Genomic DNA, 23191 nt, shown 5'->3' with positions numbered 1-23191 from the left:
TGCGCGTCGATACCTCCATAACAGAGGGAGAGCGATCCTCTCGGCATCGACGCTTCTCGGGTACCGAATGCTTCGATGACCCGGAGCTCGTGGTACTGTGTCGAGAAGGAGAACGATCACGGTGCTTCTTGGCATTCACCCGACGCCCGTCATTGAGACTCCTCGGTACCGGTGAGGAAGACGTGGAATCCACATGCTTCCTCGGGGCCGGGTACGATAGAGGTCGGTCCCGGGGGGCCTGCAAAGCAGGAGGCGCTGAGGCAGGTGGAGACCCGCTCGATGCATCACTGCTCCCAGCGTGCATCGGTCTCTTGGCAGCCTGTACCCGGTGTCCCGATGCCAAAGCTGCCCTCGACGTCGAGGTACCGGACCCAAAAAGCTTTTCTCTTTGAGCCTCTCTAGAGAGCTGAATGCGCTTTTTCATTTTTAAGCACAACTTACAGCTTTCCTGAAGATGATCGGGCCCAAGGCACTGAAGGCACCAGGAGTGCGGATCAGTGCCAGAGATGGTCCGGTTGCAGCGGGCGCATGACTTGAAGCCGCTGGGCGTCTTTGATGACATCGCGGGAAAAATCGCCTCCGCGAAATCAAAGGACGCGATTGTGTCAGAAAAGACGCCACAAAGAAAGGGAAAAACCCGATCGAGCGACCTAAGAACGGTCGCAACGAAGAAGAAAGGAAACTTAAAAACTAAGAAATAACAGTACAACTATTTAAAAAAAAAAAATAAGCTCACGAAGTCTCTGAAACAACAGCGAAAGAAAGAAACTTCTTCTCCAGGGGCGAAGGAAAAACACGAAGCGTAATACAAACTCCGTGTCTTCTCAGACGTGGAAAAGAAGAAGCTGAGGAGCGTGACCGCGTGACGGGTGGGAAATCGTGTTCGTGCATGCGCAGTATGGGCGCCTCGTGCGGTGGAACGCTCCCAGAAGAGACCTCTGCGATTTTTTGCTAAAATCCTCCGGGAGCTGACGTGACGTCACCCACACGTGAGAATATCAGCCTGCTTGTCCTCGGAGAATTTCTTTGTCCCTATCAGGCTTATTGGTCTTCATTGTGGGTTGGGGTGCTTGATTGGGAGGGGCTGAGTGTGTGGGGATTTTCTTTCTGGGGGATTGGTGCTTGTGTTGGAGGGGATCAGAGGAATTCTTTCCCCACAACACAGTCACACCGCTTAACTGCAAGTAGAATAGCTGCACTTAATTCCACTTCTTCAGGTGGAATTAAATGTAGCCATGCTATTTGGCAGTTGTGACAGCTAACATGTAGCACTGACCTGCATGCTAGCAGTCATTGCCATTGCCTGGATTCTGCCCTCCTCTGTGCTTTGCAGCTAGGGTGGGAGTTTTACCATGCTGGCTGGTTTTAGTGTGTGATAGTCAAGAGCAGATCCATACTAACAGCTACTGCACAGCAATACCCACACTAACTGTTCAGTGTGGTTTAGGAATCCCTCTAGTTATGTAGATGAAACAAGAATTCCTTTTCAGAATAAATCCAACTGTCCATTTTTCTTTCTGGAAATAGCTGACAGCTTTGGAAGCTTATGTAGCTAGAGTTGAAATATAAAGCAGTCATAGAAACATGACGGTAGATAAAGGCCATCCAGCTTATAATCGAACGAGAAAAACGCCCAAGTTCCGGCCTAAATCGGGAGATGGGCGTTTATCTCACAAAAACGAATAAAGCGGTATAATCGAAAGCCGATTTTGGACGTTTTCAACTGCACTCCGTCGCGGATGCGGACAAAGTTGATGGGGGCGTGTCAGAGGTGTGGCGAAGGCGGAACTGGGGCGTGGTTATCTGCCGAACAGAGATGGGCGCATTTCACAGATAATGGGACAAAAGTATGCGTTTTTAGCTAGAATTTAGGGCACTTTTCCTGGACCCTGTTTTTTCACGAATAAGGCCCCAAAAAGTGCCCTAAATGACCAGATGACCACTGGAGGGAATCGGGGATGACCTCCCCTGACTCCCCCAGTGGTCATAAACCCCCTCCCACCACAAAAAATGATGTTTCACAACTTTTTATTTTGACCCTCAAATGTCATACCCACCTCCCTGGCAGCAGTATGCAGGTCCCTGGAGCAGTTGTTAGGGGGTGCAGTGGACTTCAGGCAGGTGGACCCAGGCCCATCCCCCCCTACCTGTTACAATTGTGCTGCTTAATGCTTAGTCGTCCAACCCCCCCAAACCCACTGTACCCACATGTAGGTGCCCCCCTTCACCCCTTAGGGCTATAGTAATGATGTAGACTTGTGGGCAGTGGGTTTTGAGGGGGATTTGGGGGGCTCAACACAAAAGGGAAGGGTGCTATGCACCTGGGAGCTCTTTTACCTTTTGTTCTGTTTTTGTAAAAGTGCCCCCTAGGGTGCCTGGTTGGTGTCCTGGCATGTTAGGGGGACCAGTGCACTACGAATCCTGGCCCCTCCCACGAACAAATGCCTTGGATTTATTCGTTTTTGAGCTGGGCGATTTCATTGTCCATTATCGCTGAAAAGCAAAAACGCCCAGCTCACAACTTGGCGAATAAAACATGGACGTCTAATTTTTTCGAAAATACGCTTGGGTCCGCCCCTTCACGGACCCGTTCTCGGAGATAAACGCCCATGGAGATAGGCGTTTCTGTTCGATTATGCCCCTCCATATGACCCATCCAGTCTGCCCATCCTCTGTAACCCCCAATTCTAAGTGATCCCACATGCTTATTCCATGCCTTTTTAAATTCTGGAACAGCCCTTGACTCCACCACCTCCACCGGGAGGCCATTCCACGCCTCCACCACCTTTTCTGTGAAATAATACTTCCTTAGGTTACTCCTAAGCCTATTCCCTCTTAACTTTGTCATATGCCCCCTCATCCAGAGCTCTCCTTCATTTGAAAAAGGCTCTCTTCCTGTACATAAATGCCCTTGAGATATTTGCACGTTTCTATCATGTCTCCATCGGTCAGGATGGAAAAGTCTCATTCTAGCAAAGGAAACAGATAGAAGAAAAAGAAGTACTGAATGTCTGGTAGCGCTATACAAATGTTAATAATAATAACAATAATGATTAACTAAGGGCTAGGTTTACTAATGTGCTGTACCACCAGCACTATTTATGTGGGTTATTAGTGTGCAGATCAGAGTGTTAGCACATGCTAATTTTGTAATGCACTTAAATAAATCTAGTATTTTTTCAGACTTATAGCATTCTTCCGAGTTTAATATAACAGTATCAGAAACTTCAGTTCTGTGTTATACGTAATATGAGATCATTTTAAAAGCCATTTATCTGCCTAGGGAAATGGCTTGTTATAAAACTACCTGGATTATATGCAAGTAAAAGTATGCACATGGGAGTAAGTCTATAAGGAGAATACCAACATTTAGGCACCAAAAGTGCACATACATGACCAGAACATTGGCATATATGTGTGTATATGTACACATATGCAAGTAAATGCCAATATTCCAGCTACAAGCTATTCTATAACATGGCACCTCAGATCATAAGTCAAGTATTTACTATTAAAGAACCACCAACATATTGTTGAGAGCTTCTGGGTTGTTATTACAGTTAACTCCTGAGCATAAAAATGTTTTTTAATTCCTTATTTCTCTGGCTGTTCATAATGCACTCTTACATTGGAAATCAACTCCCGAGGTCAATTATAAGGACTACTGGAATATAGAAAGTTACATGAATTTGAATTATTTTGAAATACAGAGAGCTACATGTCTCAGGTAGAAAACAAAACAACTGTTATGCATGTACTGCCAGAAGCAAGTCTTGAGACAAGATGGGGGAAAATGTGTATGGTGGAAGAATCTCTTGCAGGACTGGGACATGGCAGAGAGTGGTCTTGGCTTTTTTATTCTCTGGCCCTCCCACATCTTCAAAAAGTAGCAATTTCTGTAGTCAAATCTTAAATCTCTCTCCTTAATCTGTGTTGCTTAAGTGACGCATCTTCCCTGCCAGCTGACAAGGAGTCTGCATGGATTTTCTCTACCCCCCTCATTTTTTTTTTTTGGTAGGTAGGGAAACCATCCTGAACTTTTCTCGGACTAAAAGTTTGTTCAGGGCCCTTAGGTCTAGGATGGGACACATCCCCCCTGTTTTCTTTTGCACAAGGAAGTACCTGGAATAGAATCCCAGCCCTTCTTCCCCTGGTGGAATGGGTTCGACCACTTGGGCCTGTAGAAGGGCGGAGAGTTCCTCTGCAAGTACCAGTTTGTGCTGGGAACTATAAGAATGAGCTCCCGGTGGACAATTTGGAGGTCTGGATTCCAGATTGAGGGTGTATCCTGACTGGACTATTTGAAGAACCCACCGATTGGAGGTTATGAGAGGCCACCTTTGGTGAAAAAATATCAACCTCCCCCCGACCGGCAAGTCGTCCGGTACAGACACTTTTTCTGAGGCTATGCTGAACTGGAGCCAGTCAAAAACCCGTCCCTTGCTTTTGCTGGGGAGCTGCAAAGGCCTTAGGCGCACGCTGTTGATGAGAACGAGCACGCTGGGACTGAGCCTGGACAGGCTGCCGAGAAGCAGGAATGTACCTACGCCTAGCATAGGAACAGGGAGCACTCCTCTTCCCTCCAAAAAACCTCCTAGATGAGGAGGTAATAGAAGAAGATGCCTGGCAGGAGAGAGAATACATAGCATCATTGTGCTTTTTGAGCTGGTCAACCAGATCCTCTACTTTCTCACCAAAAAGGTTATCCCCCTGGCAAGGAACATCTGCCATCCGCTGCTGGACCTAATGATCCAGGTCAGAGACACGCAGCCATGAGAGTCTGTGCATCACTATACCTTGATCAGCGATTCTGGATGCTACATCAAAAGTAGCCCTGGCCAGGAATTTTCGACATACCTTCTGCTGCCTGACCACCTGGCGAAAAGGCTCGGCCTGCTCCGGAGGGAGCACATCAACCAAACTAGACAGTTGCCTCACTGAGTTCTGCAAGTGGATGCTCGTGAAGAGATGGTATGTCTGGATTTTGGCAGCGAGCATAGCAGCCTTCCTCCCAAAAGAGTCCAAGGTTCTAGATTCTCTGCCTGGGGGCGCCGAGGCATAGTCCCTAGTACTCTTGGCTCCTTTGAGAGCAGAGTCCACCACCATGGAATTGTGAGGTAGCTGAGACTTCATCAATCCAGGTTCCCCGTGGATCCGATATTGGGATTCAGTTCTCTTCGGGATTACGGGGTTAGACAGAGGGAACAACCAATTTCGCATAAGGACTTCCTTCAGTACATTATGCAAAGGAGCTGTTGCAGCCTCTCTAGATGGAGAAGGATAATCCAGGACCTCAAGCATCTCAGCCCTGGGCTCATCCTCAACCTCCATAGGGAAGGGAATATCCGTAGCCATTTCCCAGACAAAGGAGGTAAAGGATAGACTCTCCGGTGCAGACAGTCTCCTTTCTGGTGGAGGGGAATGTTCAGAAGGAGTCCCATAGGACTCGTCAGAAGAAAAGTACCTGGGATCCTCCTCTTCCATGAATGCTCATCTTCTGTATCAGACAAGACATCTCTCCGAGCAGTCCGAAACTAAGCCTGCCTCGACGCCGAGGAATCACATCCTCGATGGTGGTGCCGAGAAATCAATGCCCGCCTACACTCTGGTGAAGCTTCCTCCATCGACGTCGAGGGAGAGTCGACCTAGGTTGCATATGGCACCGAGGTCGGGGACCTCACCACAGGTGAAGGGCTAGAAACCGCTGTAGCCAACGGTACGGAAGGCTCAAGAACCCTGACACCGAAGTAGACTGGCGAAGTAACCCTTCCAGAAGCTCTGGAAGTAGGGCCCTGATGCGCTCGTGGAGAGCCGCTGTCGGACAAGGCTGCGGGGTCGGCATAGGAGCCACTGGCAGAATCTGTCGAGGCTCGGAAGCAGGTACCGGGCTGCTAGACTGACGCATCGGCACCTCCTGAATAGAGGGAGAGTGATCCTCTCGGCGCCGACGCTTCTCAGGTGCCGAATCCCTCGACGCCTCGGAGCTTCCGGCACCGTGTGATGAAGGAGAACGATGATGGTGCTTCTTCGCTTTTGCTCGACGCCCGTCATCGAGACTTCTCGGTACCTACGAGGAAGACGAGGAATCCTCACGTCTCCTCGGGGCTGGGTCCGACGAAGGTCGGTCCCAGGGGGACTGCATAACAGGAGGCCTAGAGACAGGTGGAGACCCACTCGATGCCTCATTGCTTCCAGCATGAGTTGGTCGTTCCGCAGCCATTACCTTCGCTCCCGACGTCGATGCATCCCTCGATGTCGATGCCGCCGACCTCGGTACCGAAGTAGACGTCGAAGGACCGGACTGAGCCCCAAAAAGCTTCTCTCGTTGGGCCTCTCGAGATGCTTGGGTCCGTTTCTTCATGCAAAGACAGAGACTACAAGCGGCTGGGCTATGGTCGGGTCCAAGGCACTGGATACAGCAAGCGTGGGTATCGGTGCCCGAGATAGTCCGGTTGCACCGAGTATAATGTTTGAAGTCGCTGGGTGTCTTCGATGACATGGAGGAAAAAATGGCTTCGGCGAAATCAATAGACGTGATCGTGCCTGTTAAAAGAAAAAAAGGCACGAAAAGAAGGGAGCAACCCGGCTGCATTGAAAAACAAAGGAAACTTAAAAAAGGAGCAAAAAAGTAAAAAAAACTACGAGAGTTTTTTTTTTTTAACTGTAAATTCTACACAAAAAAGAAAGAAGGTTGAAAAGACAACGTCAGAAAATTGTTTCCCAGGTCTGCGAGGAGTGGGAAAAAACTTGACCGCACCTCACCGTGGAGAAAAAAAATAACTGAGCGGGAACGCTCACGTGACGGGTGGGGGGACGGCCGTGCATGCGCGCCAGAGGACTCTGGCAAACATTTTAAATATTTTGCTTGCAAAATTGCCAATTCTAGGGGCTAACGTGGACGTCGACCCACATGTGAGAACAAGCAGCCTGCTTGTCCTCGGAGAAAATATGTTTGATTGCTTGCATTAGTTTATAATAAAAAAATAAATAAATCCCACACATGGATGAATACCTGAATTATAAATCTAGTTTACAAGATCATGGTTTTCTGAATTCCATTAATGGTGGGGAAAAATGATCAATCTGTCACTCTTATTCCAGTTATTGAAAGCAACAAGACAGCAAAGTACAAAGATTAGAGACAGGTTTTATAACTGCAATCATTTTGATCTTACCTAAATCTATCCATGGACAGATACACAGATAGATACAGATAAGTAAGTGTTAAAAAAAAACAATGATAAAGATATACAATACTCTTAATCATGGTCTGCTGTCAGCCCTTCTTGGTAACACCTGACTTACTCCTTCAGTTGTTTCGTGAGCTTTACAACTTGAGATGCTAGTGACATGCATGTCTCCACAACCACCAGGTAGCGGGAGCATGTAGTGTGTCCATGATGCTCAGCACTCTGTGAAGGTTTCTCTCCTGCTTGGTTCTGCATGGTGACATTTGCTCCATATTCAACCAATGTCTGTCAGCAAGTACAGAGAGTATTGTTATAGTCATGGGACATCAATGAACACAATGAGGCCTGTGCACTGAAAGTTTTTTCTAGCTTTTACATGTTAAAGTGTGCCTGCTAAAACAGTTAATGTGCGATTCCTCAACTTTTCCTGCACCCATCCAAATGCAGATACATAAAAAAAAGCCTGTAAACTCAGCCAAAAACTGTAGCATTTATAGGCTGTGTATCAAAATCCCATATGCTAACTATACCAAACTGAAAGGGTTGTTTAGCACTGGGGAGTTCATCCAACATTGGAACAAGAAATAAAGGATCAATTAACCTTTAGTGCACAGGCTCCATTAATCACAATTCTTGATAGTATCCCTTTTCAGAAAACCTCATAACACTCAAAGTTAAATGTAATTAATCTCTGAGGAGGTAATTTTACAGTAATTTTTGCATGTACGTGGCCACATATGTAAGTAAATAGCCTCTTATACAATAGCGACTGGTGTAAGAGTAAACACCATGACATGACGGTGTCTAGTTTAGGTGTATTTACAGGGGTGCAGTGTCTTTTTCTGTTTCAAAGTTTTAGAGGGTTTTTAGTTTCAAATATTTAGGGTCTGGATTTAATTACTTGCCTTTTCAAACCCATGCTCAAGATGAGTTACAGTTCAGGTGCAGCAGGTAATTCTCTTACCCAGAGGATCTACAATCTAAGTTGATATTTGAGGCAATGGAGGTTGACATGAATTGCTCAAGATCACATGGAACATCAGTGGGAGCAGTGGGATATAAATCTTGGTTTCACCTGTTCTCATGCCAGTACTCTAACCACAAGACCACTCCTCCATTCCTTACAGTTTACGTTATTAGGTAGTTTTGAAGCACCCTCAAGATCACTGGTTGGATGATGGGGACTACCATTGTAGAAGCTGCTACTTTCCCTCCTTTGCCATGTTCATGCACTCTGCTTCTACAGCCCAACCAGGCCCAAACAACTCCACTGGACAAGAGATCTGAACCTAGATCCTCTGTCTGAAAGCATGGAGTGCTATAGCTTGAGCCATGGAGCCAGCATACAATTTCCTTTTTATATCCTAATCACTGACAATTCTGTGGGAGTCATGAGGTCAGACTAGTGCATCAGTGACCATACAATTTATTTATTTATTTGTTACATTTGTACCCCACATTTTCCCACCTATATGCAGGCTCAATGTGGCTTACATAGTACCGTCAAAGGCATTCGCCAAGTCTGTTGATAACAAATACAATACAAATATGAGGTTATATAGTGATCAAGTGAGGTAGTTGTGAAGGGTCGAAAGGAATGAAGATTGTATGTTGTCCAGTACGATCATTGGTCATGCTGTGTTGCTGGGTGGAGGGGTTTACGTTGGATTGTTGGGGTAGGCCTTTTTGAAGAGGTTGGTTTTTAGTGATTTCCTGAAGTTCAGGTGGTCATGGATTGTTTTCACAGCTTTTGGGAGTCCATTCCATAGTTGTGCACTTATGTACGAAAAGCCGGATGCGTAAGCTGTTTTGTATTTAAGTCCTTTACAGTTTGGGTAATATAGGTTTAGGTATTATTGTGACACTAAATGAAGACACTAACGTATATAACAACTGAGATTGTCATGCACCATGGGTTAATACAGTTGAAATATTAGGGGGCCTGCTTACTAATCTGTGTTATGATTTTACATCTACTGCAGGGTAATTGCCATAATGAATGTGCTTTAGGTGTAAAACCTCTGCCATCAGTGGTTTGGGGCATTACCAGCATTTCACTATTCTGTTAGTACAGAGAAAATTTTATTTTTAAACATGCATTAACTGAATGGCAGATGATAGGATGCAGTTAGCTACACCTCTTGAGGTGATGTTAACTGCGCCACAGTATCTGCCATGTTAACAGTTAACACAGAGTAATTACTTCCATATTAATTATAATATGGACTCCCCACATATTCCTTGCCCATTCAAAGCTCCCTTCCGTGTTAGGTGGTAAACGGTGAAATTTATACTTACCTGCTAATTTCCTTTTCCTGAATTCTGCTAGACCAGTCTAGACCTAAGATTATGTCCTCTTACATAAAGATGGAGGCACATACTTGAAGATTCTAGTGACATTACCAATATAAAGAATAGCCAGCCAGGAACATTCCAGTATGCTAATGCCAAAGACACTCAACAGAGACAAAACAATTAAAGGAAAAAAAATAAAATAAAAATAAGAGAACCAAGTAAACCAAATCTGACCCAGACTGGAGGCTCTTTAGGGATACCTCTGCAGAGCTGGCTATATACAGACAGGTGGCAGACCTACAAGCCAGGAATCTTACCGCATTTCTCAGTCTTCCAGGTGGATCTTGGACTGGTCTAGCAGGACTCAAGGAAAGGAAAACTAAACAGGTAAGAATAAATTTCACCTTCCATATTCTGCTAGACCTTTGTGATAAACCAGAGCTTCTGTCGCACAGTGCAGGAAGAAGACAACACCTTCCAAGGCTGTCATTCCAAAGGCATTGTCCTGCCTAACCGAAATTTCAAGCTTGTAGTGGTTGACAAAAAATGAAGAGAGGACCATGTCACAGCAAATATCTTCTGGGGCTACAACCCTCAATTCAGCCCAGTATGCACCCTGTGATCTGGTGGAGTGGATTCTAAGACCTCTTACCTCTGAAGAATGTAGGCTGACAAAAGGTGAAATAATCCACCATGCAGTCACAGACTTTATGGCTGTGTGACCTTTGCATGGACTAAGAAACAGAACAAAAAGATGATCGGACATTCAAAAAGAATTAGTAACCCCCTCCCAGCAGCGGAGAAGCACCCTGCTAACATCCAACTTATGAAGTGTCTGTGATGGTCCCAAGTCCAAGGACCTCTGAAAAGAAGAGAAACTGTATGGTTCAAATGAAAAGGAAAAAGCACATTTGGCAGAAAGGAGGGTGCTGTATATAATGAAACAGCATCAGGACCAATAAGGAGCTCATTTTCAAAGCACTTAGACTTACAAAGTTCCATATGTTACTATGAAACTTTGTAAGTCTAAGTGCTTTGAAAATACGCCTCCTAGTATCCTATAAGGAAGCACCTGCAGCTCTGAGATCCTTTTAGTTGAATAGTCATCCACAAGGAAAACTGCTTTAAGAGTGAGATCCGTCACAGAGGCCTACCCAAAGAGTTCAAGGGAGGACCCTGCAAGGGCCAACACCACCAAACAGAGATCCCACTGGGGCACCACTGCCCAAAGGGGGGAGGTCAGAATGAATCAACTTAAACTGTCTGCACAAAAATGTACCACATCTGGCTGGGCCACAATACAGGCCCCGCCAACTTTGCTTCTGAAGTAGGCGAGGGCTGCTACCTGGACCTTGAGTGATTAAGCACCTATCCTTGATCAAGACCACCTTGTAAAAATTACTAAGAATGACAAGATGACAGAAATGTCTGCCTGACAGGGGGAGACCAACTAGCCAGAGCACCAGGCCTTGAAAACCCTGCAGACCCTGAAATAGGCCAGAGATGTGTTGGATTTCCACAATGTCAGTAGCATGGCAATGACTGAGGGAGAAAACCTCTTGCATTTCAGGTGCCATTATTCAAAAGCCAGGCTGTAAGCCAGAAGAGATCCAGATTTTCCATGAGAAACAGAATCTGGAAAAGAAGACCTGGCCCTCATGGGAAGGGTAATGGAATAACCACTGAATCAGATCCGCATACCAAATGCAACAAGGTCAGCCAGGTGTAATCAGAAAGACCAGAAATAGGTCCTTCGCAATCCTGCAAACCACCTGACCTACCAGAGGTCCTGAGGGAATGATGTACAGGGGCTGAAGCTGAGGCCAGAGCTGCACCAGAACAACCAGCTCCACCGACCCACACTCAGTCCTCCAGCTGATGGGCATTTGGAATTTTTGCGAGTTGCCAGTAGGTCAAACCCTTGAACTCCCCAGTGCTCCACCTTCAGGTGGAAGGCTGGTGACCTGAGTCTCACTCCTGAGTTCAGCATCTGTTGGCTACGAAAATCCACCTGGATGTTGTCCCCTCCCCCCCATGGGCTGCTGAGAGAGCTAGCAGTTGGAACTCCAATCATGCACATAGCTCGTCCATTTCTTGTGAGACACTTCTACTCTTAGTCCCTTACTGCTTGTTGACATATGCCACAGCTGTGGTGCTGTTGAGCAACACACATATCGCTTCACTCTGAAACAGAGTGAAGCAAGACCAGATGAATAGCTCTCACTAATTGGCCTCCTTGGCCGACCAATGCCCCTGAGTGGCATCTGTGGTGACCACAATCTAGTCTAACATGTCTGAAGGAACCACCCCCTCCACAGGTGATATGGGACTGACCACTGCTGTAGTTGAACTTGAAACCAATGAGACTGAGGGGATCAGTGGGATAGTAGAGTCTATTGCAGATGCCACATGTGGGCCCCTGCTGATGAAATAACCTCCAGGGTCACAGCCATGGACCTCAGCAACTGCAGAGAGTCCCAAGCTCTTGGAGTTGGGAGCACATAGAAGGCCTGGAGCAAAGTCTGAAGCTTGACCATTCTGGCCCTATGGAGGGCAAAAGCCTTCAGAGGCCCCTTCAGGTCCTCCAAAATAGGGTCCCCCCTGTGAAGCAGACTCACCATGGCTGAAGAAATATCAAGGGCCACTAACATCTGGTCTATGAGGGAGGACAATTCCTCTCAACAAAAGCAGCAACTACCAGGGATGCTGATTCCTCATCATGAGAGACCTTTCCACATTCTGGGGTGAAACCCTGGACAGCAACCCCTATGGGAAAAATCTCATCTGCCCCTCAAACGTCCTCCAACAAGGAGGTCGAGGAACCCTGGACGGACGGAGTTGCACCCACCCTCTCAGGGAACCATGACTGCATTTGTCCGGGGATTACAGGTCCCTGAGGACCTGACCCCTAGGAATGCTCCCCATAGGTCATGCCTCTAGAGCCTCAAGAGTGCTTTCTTCAGGTATTCAGTCAGAGGGGCCAAAAACTGGGGCTCTAACAGCTCCTAGTGTAGCCCTAGACCCCAAGCCCCACAGAGGGGAAGGTACACCAATCATCATGGAAGCCTATCCACCTCAAACCACATAGCTGTGGCGGGAATAAAACCTCTTCAAAAATGTGATCCAGCCCCCAGGGAGAGAACATAAGAATAGCCATACTGGGTCAAACCAATGGTCCATCTAGTCCAGTATCCTGTTTCCAACAGTGGCCAAGCCAGGTCACAAGTACCTGGCAGAAACCCAAATTATTAGCAACATTTCATGCTACAAATCTCAGGGCAAGTAGCTGCTTCCCCTTGTCTGTCTCAATAGCAGACTATGAACTCTTCCTCCAGGAACTTGTCCAAACCTTTTTTAAACCCAGATATGCTAACTGCTGTTACCACATCCTCTGGTAATGAGTTCCAGAGCTTAACTATTCGTTTAGTGAAAAAATATTTCCTCCTATTTGTTTTAAAAGTATTTCCATGTAACTTTCTTGTGTGTCCCCTAGTCTTTGTACTTTTGGAACGAGTAAACAATCGAATTACTTCTACTCGTTCTACACCACTCATGATTTTGTAGACCTCAATGTTATCTCCCCTCATCTGTCTCTTTTCCAAGCTGAAGAGCCCTAACCTCTTTAGCCTTTCCTCATACGAGAGGCGTTCCATCCCCTTTATCATTTTGGTCGCTCTTCTTTGAACTTTTTCTAATACCACTATATATTTTTTGAGATATGGCGACCAGAACTGAATGCAATACTCAAGGTGTGGTCACACCATGGAGCGATACAGAGGCATTATAGCATTTTCGGTCTTATTCACCATCCCCTTTCTAATAATTCCTAGCATCCTGTTTGCTTTTTTGGCTGCCACCACACACTGAGCAGAAGATTTCAGCATATTATTTACAGCGACATCTAGATCTTTTTCTTGAGTGCTGATCCCCAAGGTGGACCCTACCATCAGGTAACTATGATTCAAATTATTCTTTCCAATCTACACCACCTTGCATTTGTCCACATTAAATTTCACCTGCCATTTGGATGCCCAGTTTTCCAATTTCCTAAGGTCTTCCTGCAATATTTCATAGTCCGCACGTGTTTTAACAACCTTGAATAGTTTTGTGTCATCTGCAAATTTAATCACCTTACTCATCGTTCCGATTTCCATATCATTTATGTTAAATAGCACCGGTCGCAGTACTGATATTCAATCTATGTGCTGTTTGGCAGTTATTGAATGTTTTTTTAGGTTAGTGGGTTGTGGTCAATTATAGCTGATTTAAAAATACAGAGAGGCACTTATATAAACTTCTTTTTCTGCTTTTTTGAGCTAGTACATACTTTTATTAATCAACATATTTTTGATTATCATCATATAATGATTTTTAAATAAAAAAACCAATAATAGAGAAGCAAAAAGATTGTTAATCGGATTAGTTATTAAATTATTTGGACTAAACATATAATGATAAGAAGGGACATAATTTTAAATTAACAAGAATGCTGATCTTATTAAAATTGTTTAATCATTACTATTTAGGTCACTATCTTTTATGATTCATTCGGTTCATGCTGTTTTTTACTGCATTTTGGAAGATTCATGATTTTAGACTTCCATAACTGTAAGTTTTTGAATTTGTCCTTTTTACGTTTTATACATTTTAACCTTTTATTCAATATATTTATGGTTATTTACATACATATTTTTCAGTTGTCATCTTGACTTTTAAAGAATACTGTGTAGGTGGGTGTCTTGTTTGTTTTATATTCAACATTTTTTGCCTATAATAATGTTTAATGTCCATAAATGATATTAATATCTTGATGATTCATAAATATGTTCATTAATATTATTTTTAGTGTTAATTTATTGATGTGGGATATTTACATCTGTATTATGTAGTCTCTATGTATAATAATGCCATTTTTGTTGTTATTGAGTATGTATATCATCTATTTTCATATTTTTATATACATGGGTATTAATACACTGTTTTTTTTAGTAACATAATATATTTCTTCAAATTGTTTTTAAATATTTTGTCAGTTTACATATTTTGTCAGCCTATATATAATCTTTATTATTATTTTAACTGTGGTTTTTAAATGTTATGCTATTTGGTTTATAGCCCCTGATGCAGCCCTGTTGGGCGAAACATGGCCAGTGTCGGGCTGATTTATTTATTTGGTTGTCATTCAATAAACTATTTTCTTTGATTGATCTGCTTTTTTTGCCCTTCCAACCAGTACTGATCCCTGCAGCACTCCACTGTTCACACTCCTCTATTAACAGAAATGACCATTTAACTCTACCCTCTGTTTTCTGTCAATAACCAATACCTAATCCACACCAGAACCTTGCCTCCTATCCCATGACTCTAACTTTCTCAGCAGTTTCTCATGAGGAACCTTATCAGAAACTTTCTGAAAATCTAGATACACTACATCAACCGGCTCACCTTTATCCACATGTTTATTCATGCCTTTAAAGAAATGAAGCAAATTGGTGAGGCAAGACTTCCCTTGGCTGAACCCATGTTGACTCTGTCCCATTAAACCATGCTTGTCTATGTGTTTGTAATTTTATTCTTTATAATAGTTTCCACTATTTTTCCTGGCACTGATGTCAAGCTTACCGTTCTGTAATTTCCTGGATCACCCCTGAAACCCTTTTAAAAAATCGGTGTCCTATTGACCAACCTCCAACCTTCGGGTACTATGAACGATTTTAAAGACAGGTTACATATTACCAACAGCAGATCAGCAATTTCATGCTCGAGTTCTTTGAGTACCCTTGGATGGATGCCATCTGGTCCAGGTGATTTACTACTCTTTAATTTAGCTCAGTACTTCTTTCAGGTTCACCGAGATTTCTTTCAATTCCTCTGCATCATCAGTCTTGAAAATCATTTCTGGTACAGGCAGATTTCTTACATCTTCTTCCGTAAAGACCGAAGCAAAGAATTCATTCAGTTTCCCCACTATGGCCTTGTCCTCCCTGAATGCCCCTTTTGCTCCTTCATGATCTAACTGTCCCACCGATTCCCTCGCAGGCTTTCTGCTTCTGATATACCTGAAAAAGTTGTTACTGTGAGTTTTAGCCTCTGAGGAAAGTTTCTCTTCATATTCTCTTTTAGCCTACCTGCAGCTTCCTTGTGCAATGCAACACTATCCCTGACACACATGGGGCACAAGGAACCGGCCACTGTGCTAATGCCCCAGGACCTATAAGTACCACAGTGTTAGCTAGTTAGCAAACAAGTTCTGTGCCTGAGCGGCACAGCTTAGCTACAGATGTGCGGACCTCCCCTGCCACTAAAGAGGACTGCTCTGAGTTCAGTTACAAAAGGTCTGTCACCAGTCTGAGCAAGGCTGTCAAGACTGCTGAACCTCAGCCTATTGTTCTGCCCTCATATCTTCATTATTTGTTTTAAAGTTCCCTGTCAGGGAAGAAACAGCACCAGCCCCAAGACAAATCTTTTTTGAGCCCTGTGGGGGGGGAGAGGGAGAGGGCTTACCCCTATTGCTTGGCCCCTTGGGCCCCAATTCAGCTCAGCACATGGAGCAAAGATCTGTAGGCTGAGGACAAGCTACAAACCCTCCTTTACCTCAATCAGTGGTCTAAGAGGGAGTCCCTGGCGAGCATACAACTATACAGCCATTGGCTGTATAAACTGAGGCACATGGAATCAGGTCAAGTACAGACAAAAAGCAACAAAATAGATTCTGCCACACCAGTTCACTCACACCATCTTCTGAAGGCAAATAAATACTAGACTGTTCCCAGCAATATCAGTCTTCAGTGATATCACTGGAATCTTCAAGTCTCTGCCTCCATCTGCTAGTAAAGGAACATAACCATTGGTCTGGACTGATCTAGCAGGATGGTAAGGAAGCAGAAATTATCACATGCTAATTGCTAAAGAAACATATTTACTATTCGTGTGGACCCATGCTGTTAGTGAACAGTAATTCCTGCAATAAACAGCTAATGTGATTTAAATGTTACTGCTGTGAATTTAAGCTTGTTTGCAATTCTTAAAGCTTTGAGAAAAAGATAAACCTAATTTTTTTGACTAACAAGGTGTCACATCTACTTGGCAGGGCTTTACTCTTCTCCCAGAACTATCTTATGTTTATTGTATCATTACCCACTGTTTGGTTATCACTTGCTAGAAATAAAGCTCTCTTGTGCAATGGTCTAAGTCTTTGGAACCTGATCCTTAAAGAGCTATGCATAATGGATGATTGTGCTTCAGGAAAACAGGTCGCGATTTAATTTTGTGTTTTAAATTAGTTTAGTTATGCTGTGCTCGGGGTTATATGCTACCCCATTATATCTCTGGCATTATGATTATGGTTTCTTGTGGGCAAATACTTGTTTTAATTTAAGATACCCTTGGAGTTATTAATGTATTTAATGTTGTGAGTTTATTATGTTGTTTGATATTCTTTTTTGTGTTATATACTTGCAGGGCCGCCGAGAGACTGGGCCGGGCCCGGGACAAGGCCGCCCCTGGGCCCCCCCCCCCCCCCCCCCCGCCGGGCCCTTGCACTATATGTAGATCCTTCAAGAGGTAGTGTGTCATGATTTAGGCTCTACACCTTTTCTGATGTTTTGGTGCCACCTCAGTAAAGCCAAAACACAATCTCTCCACTGCAAAACACTATACACAAACTTGTGCAAAAACCCACTCATAACCTTACCAAACCATAACAGCACTAATTCCAAGGACAGGACGAACTACAACCTTATGCGTGGAAAGGCAGCACTATAATTACACCGGGCTCTAAAACACCAGTACACAACCTAATAAAAAACAAAACAAAAAGGGCTGCAAATACTACACACTAGCAGAATACTGTACCTTGATCACACATGAAAAACACATGGCAACAGATATGACATAAGGAACTAGAAATAAAAAAATATGAAGGCAAAATACTGAACTAGAAAGTTACCTCAAGAAGTCAGACTCAGCATGCAGCAATACTAGAAAAATTGAAACCTGCATGAAAAATATCACAGATACACATTTCCAAAAGCTGACATATTCCAATTAATAAATTCTGAATAAAATACTTTTTTCTACCTTTGTTGTCTGATCATAGTTTTTCTATTCGCTTTGGTCCCAACTTCTGTTTTATGCAGTGTCTTCTTTCCATTTGATATTTTTTTCTCTCACCATCCTCCTGTGTCCTTATGCGTCCTGTCTACCATCTGTAGCCCTGTCCCTATCCTTCCTCAAGTTTCGGCATCTGTCCTGAAAGTGTTCCGATCCAGCCCTTAAATTGAGCATTTATCCTCACTCTCCTCCCCTCCATCCATGTGCATGTATTTCCTGTCTTCCCTCCCCTCCATCCATATCCAGCATTTCTCCTCTCTTCCTTTTCCCTCCATCCGTGTGCATCTCCTTCCTTTGTCTTTCCTTCCCTTCATCCTTGTCCATCATTTCTTCTCTCTTCCCTGCCCTCCACTCCATCCATCCATGTTCAGCTTTTCTTCTCTCTTCCCTTCCCTCCATCCATGTGCATCTCCTTCCTGACTTCCCTCCCCTCCATCTATCCATGTCCAGCAACTCCTCATTCTCTCCTGGCCTCTCCTCCATCCAACCATATCCAGTAAATTTCCTCTCTCCCCTGCCCCCTCCAATCATCCATCCATGTTCAGCAGTTCTTCTCTCCCCTCTGCCCTGCCCAGCAATCTCTTCTCTCTCCCCCCTGCCCTTTTGTCCAGCAATCTCTTCTCTCTCCCCAATGCCCTCTTGTCCAGCGATCTCTTCTCTCTCCCCCTGCCCTCTTGTCCAGCAATCTCTTCTCTCTCCCCCCTGCCCTCTTGTCCAGCAATCTCTTCTCTCTCCCCCCTGCCCTCTTGTCCAGCAATCTCTTCTCTCTCCCCCCTGCCCTGCCCTCTTGTCCAGCAATCTCTTCTCTCTCTCCCCCTGCCCTCTTGTCCAGCAATCTCTTCTCTCTCCCCCTGCCCTCTTGTCCAGCAATCTCTTCTCTCTCCCCCTGCCCTCTTGTCCAGCAATCTCTTCTCTCTCCCCCCTGCCCTGCCCTCTTGTCCAGCAATCTCTTCTTTCTCCCCCCTCTGAGATCCAAGGCCTGCCCCCCCCCTCCGAGATCCAAGGCCTCCCCCCTCCCTCCAAGATCCAAGGCCCTTCTACTACTGCTTATCATTTCTATAGCGCTACTAAACTCCCTCCCTCCCTCCCAGATCCAAGGCCCCCCTCTCCTTCCGTCCATCCGACTGAATTCCAAGGCCCCCCTCCGTCCCTCCCTCCGAATTGCAAAAGCGATCTTGTTCTTACTTCGTTGGGGGTTGGCGAGAGCAGCATGCAGAAGAGAACGCAGGGAAAAGCGTGCAGGCTCCCGCTTCAGCCTTCCCTCGTTGTCTGTGGTCCCGCCCTCAAAGGCGGGACCAGAGCTGAGAGACAGACAACGAGGGAAGGCTGAAGCGGGAGCCTGCACGCTTTTTACTGCGTCTGCGTGCTGCTCTCGCCGTAACCCCCGACGAAGTAAGAACTGAACAAGATCGCTTTTACAATTCGGAGGGACGGAGGGACCTAGGAGTCGGACGGAGGGGCGACCACCCACGGACTCGGCGCCGGGCCCCCCTGGAGGCCCGGGCCCGGGGACTTTTGTCCCCCCCTCTCGGCGGCCCTGTATACTTGACTTAGGAGTCATCTTACTAAGCTGTGGTAAAAAGTGGTCTTAGTGCAACCTTGTGCAGGTTTTTCCTGCAGCTGTACGAACAGCCTTTTTCTATTTCTTATGGCCACAAAAAAAAATTAGCACATGTGCACTTACAGTCACCCATTTTGTAAGCAGTAAGAGTTCATGTGCTATTCCTGTGCTAATCAGTTAGCAGACATGTCTACCACCCAGGAACACCCCCTCAAAAGAAAACATTAAAAACTTTTATAGCGTGTAATTAGCGCATGTACATTTGGCATTTACAATTAAGGTGCCTGAACATGTCCTGCAGTACACCATTTTAAGCTGCAATAGGCATGCATTAACACCTTGATATTATTTCAGATTGTGTTATGTACATTTTTTTTGTTATATTGTCTGAATGTCTGTGATTGTGTTAAGATTATGCTAGGTTGCTTATTTTAACTATTGTATTTTGTTCTTTATTTATTTGCCTCGAGTACTTAAGGAGTATTGTAAATCAGAGATAAAATATATTACACTAAAATCACTCGTGATCCTGTGACCCTTATGGCCATGTGGTGGGGGCACTTATTTTTTTTTTTTTATTTATTGAATTTCAAATTTTACAAATGAATATCAATTTGTAAGGTAATACAGAGAAACAGTTACAAGGCAATTACAAAATAAAAGATATGCATATCTAATAGTAATATTTCTTACTCTTCCTTAGACCACAACAATTATTTGGGGGGAGTGGGTTTAGAAAACTAAAAGGAGAATTCAATAAGGAAAATCAAGTTTTAAACCACAATTGGCATAGTCCTATGTTTTATCCCGTCATATTCTATTCGCTGATTCAGTTGTTCCAGTCTGGCGGCTAGTTGGAATCTTAGAGTCCAGAAATACCTTCAGCTGACTTGGCTCAAAAAAGACATATTTAACACCTAATAAACGTATCACACATTTACAGGGATAAACCAATGTAAAAATTGCACCCAAAGTTTTTACATCTTCTCTCAGGATCAAAAATTGTTTTCTTCTTTGCTGGGTCACCTTTGTAACATCAGGGTATACCCATATTTTTTGACCACAAAAGAGTGCTGTGGAGTTTTTGAAATATAATTTCATAATCATATTTAAGTCCTGCTCAAATACAAAGGATACTATCAGAGTCCCCCGGTTAGTTATTTCAACCATAGAGTCTTCTAATAATGCAGTTAAATTCTGTAAGTCAATATCATTTCTCTGAGGGGCTATGTTCACCATATTTACTGATTGAGAAGCCTCTCCCCGCTTCTGAGTAGCTGGAAGGTAATACACTTTATTGCAAGGGGGAATATCTTTAGGAGAGAGCTTCAAAATCTCTTGTAGATATTTTTTGAAGAAATCATAAGATGAAAGTGCAGGTGATATTGGAAAATTCAATAGTCTGAGTGTAAGACGTCGATTAAAGTTCTCAATTTGCTCTATTTTGCGAGATGTTAGCATTTTATCTTTAACCAAGGTGTCCACAGTCAGTTTCACTGTATTTACCTCATCTTTTACCTGAGATACTTGATTTGTTACTTCTGATTTTGTTTTTTCAAAAACTTCCGACATTGTAGACAGTTTACTCACTATTGTAGAAATTTCTTTAGTCAATCTAGCCACCTCAGCCGTTAGTCCCTGGACCGCTTGCCAAATAGCCGTCAGGGTAACTTCCTGTGGGGAGCCTTGCTCCTGAATGTTTCCTTCTGCTTGTCCAGGGGAGGAACCGCCGATCGGGCTCAAACTTTCGGCGACTTGCGTCTCAGCTTGGCCTGCTAACCCCACCCTGGAACTTGCAGGACACGGAGGTCGCGTCAGCTCAGGCGGCGATAGCGTGGTATCCGGCCCCAGAATAGACGTCGCTCCTTCGGCGTCACTCAACGCGGGACTCGCCAAACCATATTCCACCGGGAAGCTTGTCATGTAGCGGTCTAGGGTCTGCTGTGTCGGAGACGAAGTAAAGGCTATCGGCGGTTGCCTTTTAATCGCCGCTTTCCGCTTAGTATGAGGCATTTCAACACAGGAAAAACAAGAATGAGGTATTTCCAGCAGATTCCCGAGACGCTCACGCAGCAAGCTAGGATGCCATCTTGCCACACCCCTACCCCCATGGGGGCACTTATTGCCACCCATTGAGGTGATGGTACGGGCTCCCACGCTAACATAGTGATGCCCAATTACTGCTGGGTTAGCATCACACTACAGAAAAAAAAAATTTCCAGAGCGCCAGAAATGGCACGCGCTTCAGCCAAACTATCGCTGGTGGCCGCGTTGGGCCGGCAGTAGTTCCAGATTAGCAAGCGGTAAGCCCACGATGAGCTTACTGCTGCTTTGTAAAAGACTCCCAATATATTCTCTGTCTTTTGGTTTTATCTAAACAGTACATTGACAGTTTATGAAATTTCAGTTAAGTATGTTCCCCAAACTGCACATAATCCACATTTTACCTGTATGCATCCTAGGTATCCATGTTGAGATGCTACATGAACTGCACTGTTGCCATCCTGATCAACCTCATCCAAGGAAATCCCTTGCTCTTGCATGAACTGAAGAAGCCACAATAGAATTTTTTCCTGAATGAAAAAACAAAGCACTCTATGAAAGTCATGCCTTTTTATTTTTGTTGTTGGTCTAATAAAAAGTGCTGTATTAGAGCCTATGTGGAACGTCATATTAGAAAGGAAGTCCAGCTCAGAATATGGACATTTAAGTCTGTACGTCACATATGGATGTTCATTTCTCATGTATTTTAGAAACAGATCTGCCAGCATACAGCCTTTTCTAGAATACATGAGAAGTGGGTGTCCATATGGAGACGTTCGGCATGAACATCCATGTTATAAAATGTCCACACAGGCATCCATGCAGAACACAGGAGCAGCATACAGGTTAGGGCAGTAGGCTGAGGTCCAGGGGACCCAGGTTTAAATCCTGATTCAGCTATTTGGGTTTTTTGTAAATGTGATCCCTCCAGGGACAAAAAAATACCTACTGTACCTGAATGTGCACCACTTCATTAGCCTTCAGGCTTGCAGGTTTCATATATATTCAGGTACAACAGATTTTCCTGTCCCTGGAAGGCTCTCAATTTAATTAAAACATACACACACACACACATACACAGAGTTAAAGTGAGATTTGAAACTAGGTCCCTTGTCTTTCATACCACTGGCCTACCCATTATGCTACTTCTCAATATGCATTAACCATTAAGCTACTCCTCAGCTCTGCAGAGGTCTATTCAGAATGCTCATAGTTCCTGAAGCTGTCACAAAGCCCGGTATCCCTTCCCAGTTTCACATTTGGGAGACAGCAACCACATTAAGGAGATGACTTGCCTTAATTCCTGCAGAGGACAGCTGCTCATTCTCTATAACTCGGATGTGCCAAGTACCAGATCTAAATAACAACATTCATTTTTTTAGACACAGACATCCCTTCCACTTCTCAGATCCATATTTGGACATTCGTATTTTGAGATCTCAGTAGTCCCTCCCAAAACAAGCCCAGAACACACCCCCTTGCTATATGGACATACTGTAGTTTTAGATGTCCACATCATGGCTTTTATAAAATCAAGATTTGGACACCCACATGTAATAACCCATGATATGGGTATTACTAGAGGTTGTGATAGATTTTTGCAGATGCCCTGGGGATGAGTGAGGTCCCTGCCAGTGGGCTGGAGAGCGAAGTTGGAGGCCTGTCCAGGGGAGGGGTTGGCAGAGACGTTGCAGAGACAAAGTGGTTCCCCTGTATGAGTGACAGCAGGGATAGAGTAAGAGAATAATAAAAAGGATTGGAGTGAGGTATATGAAGTCTTTGTTTGCCTGTACCCCTACCAGGATCCTTGGGAAGATTGGGGGATCCTGGAGTGTAAGAGAGAAATCCAGGCTGAATAAAGGAGTAGTTGCTGCCCATAAAACTGGCACTGGAAAGGAGACAGCTTCAGGTGGCTAAGGGGATTCCAGCCTGGAACTGGGGTCAGGACAGGGGGAGCCAGTCCAAGGCTGGAGTGTGCCTGAGGGAATGA

General features: G+C 44.6%; 1 protein-coding gene across 4 annotated transcripts in view; it reads right to left on the bottom strand.

The window, feature by feature from the left end:
* SNCAIP (synuclein alpha interacting protein) overlaps positions 1-23191 on the bottom strand; it is a 340141-nt gene that overhangs the window by 31675 nt on the left and 285275 nt on the right. For all 4 annotated transcript variants that reach the window (XM_030193536.1, XM_030193539.1, XM_030193538.1 and 1 more), the window contains 2 exons: positions 21606-21731; positions 7306-7475 (listed from right to left, as the gene is read on the bottom strand). In XM_030193536.1, coding sequence (XP_030049396.1) covers positions 7306-7475; positions 21606-21731 — 296 coding nt within the window. The remainder of the gene's footprint in view (positions 1-7305; positions 7476-21605; positions 21732-23191) is intronic.

Source organism: Microcaecilia unicolor, chromosome 2 (genome assembly GCF_901765095.1).
Source record: "Microcaecilia unicolor chromosome 2, aMicUni1.1, whole genome shotgun sequence".
NCBI lineage: Eukaryota > Metazoa > Chordata > Amphibia > Gymnophiona > Siphonopidae > Microcaecilia > Microcaecilia unicolor.
The sequence above is the reverse complement of the archived record's forward strand: the minus strand, read 5'-3'. Positions and strand labels throughout refer to the sequence as shown.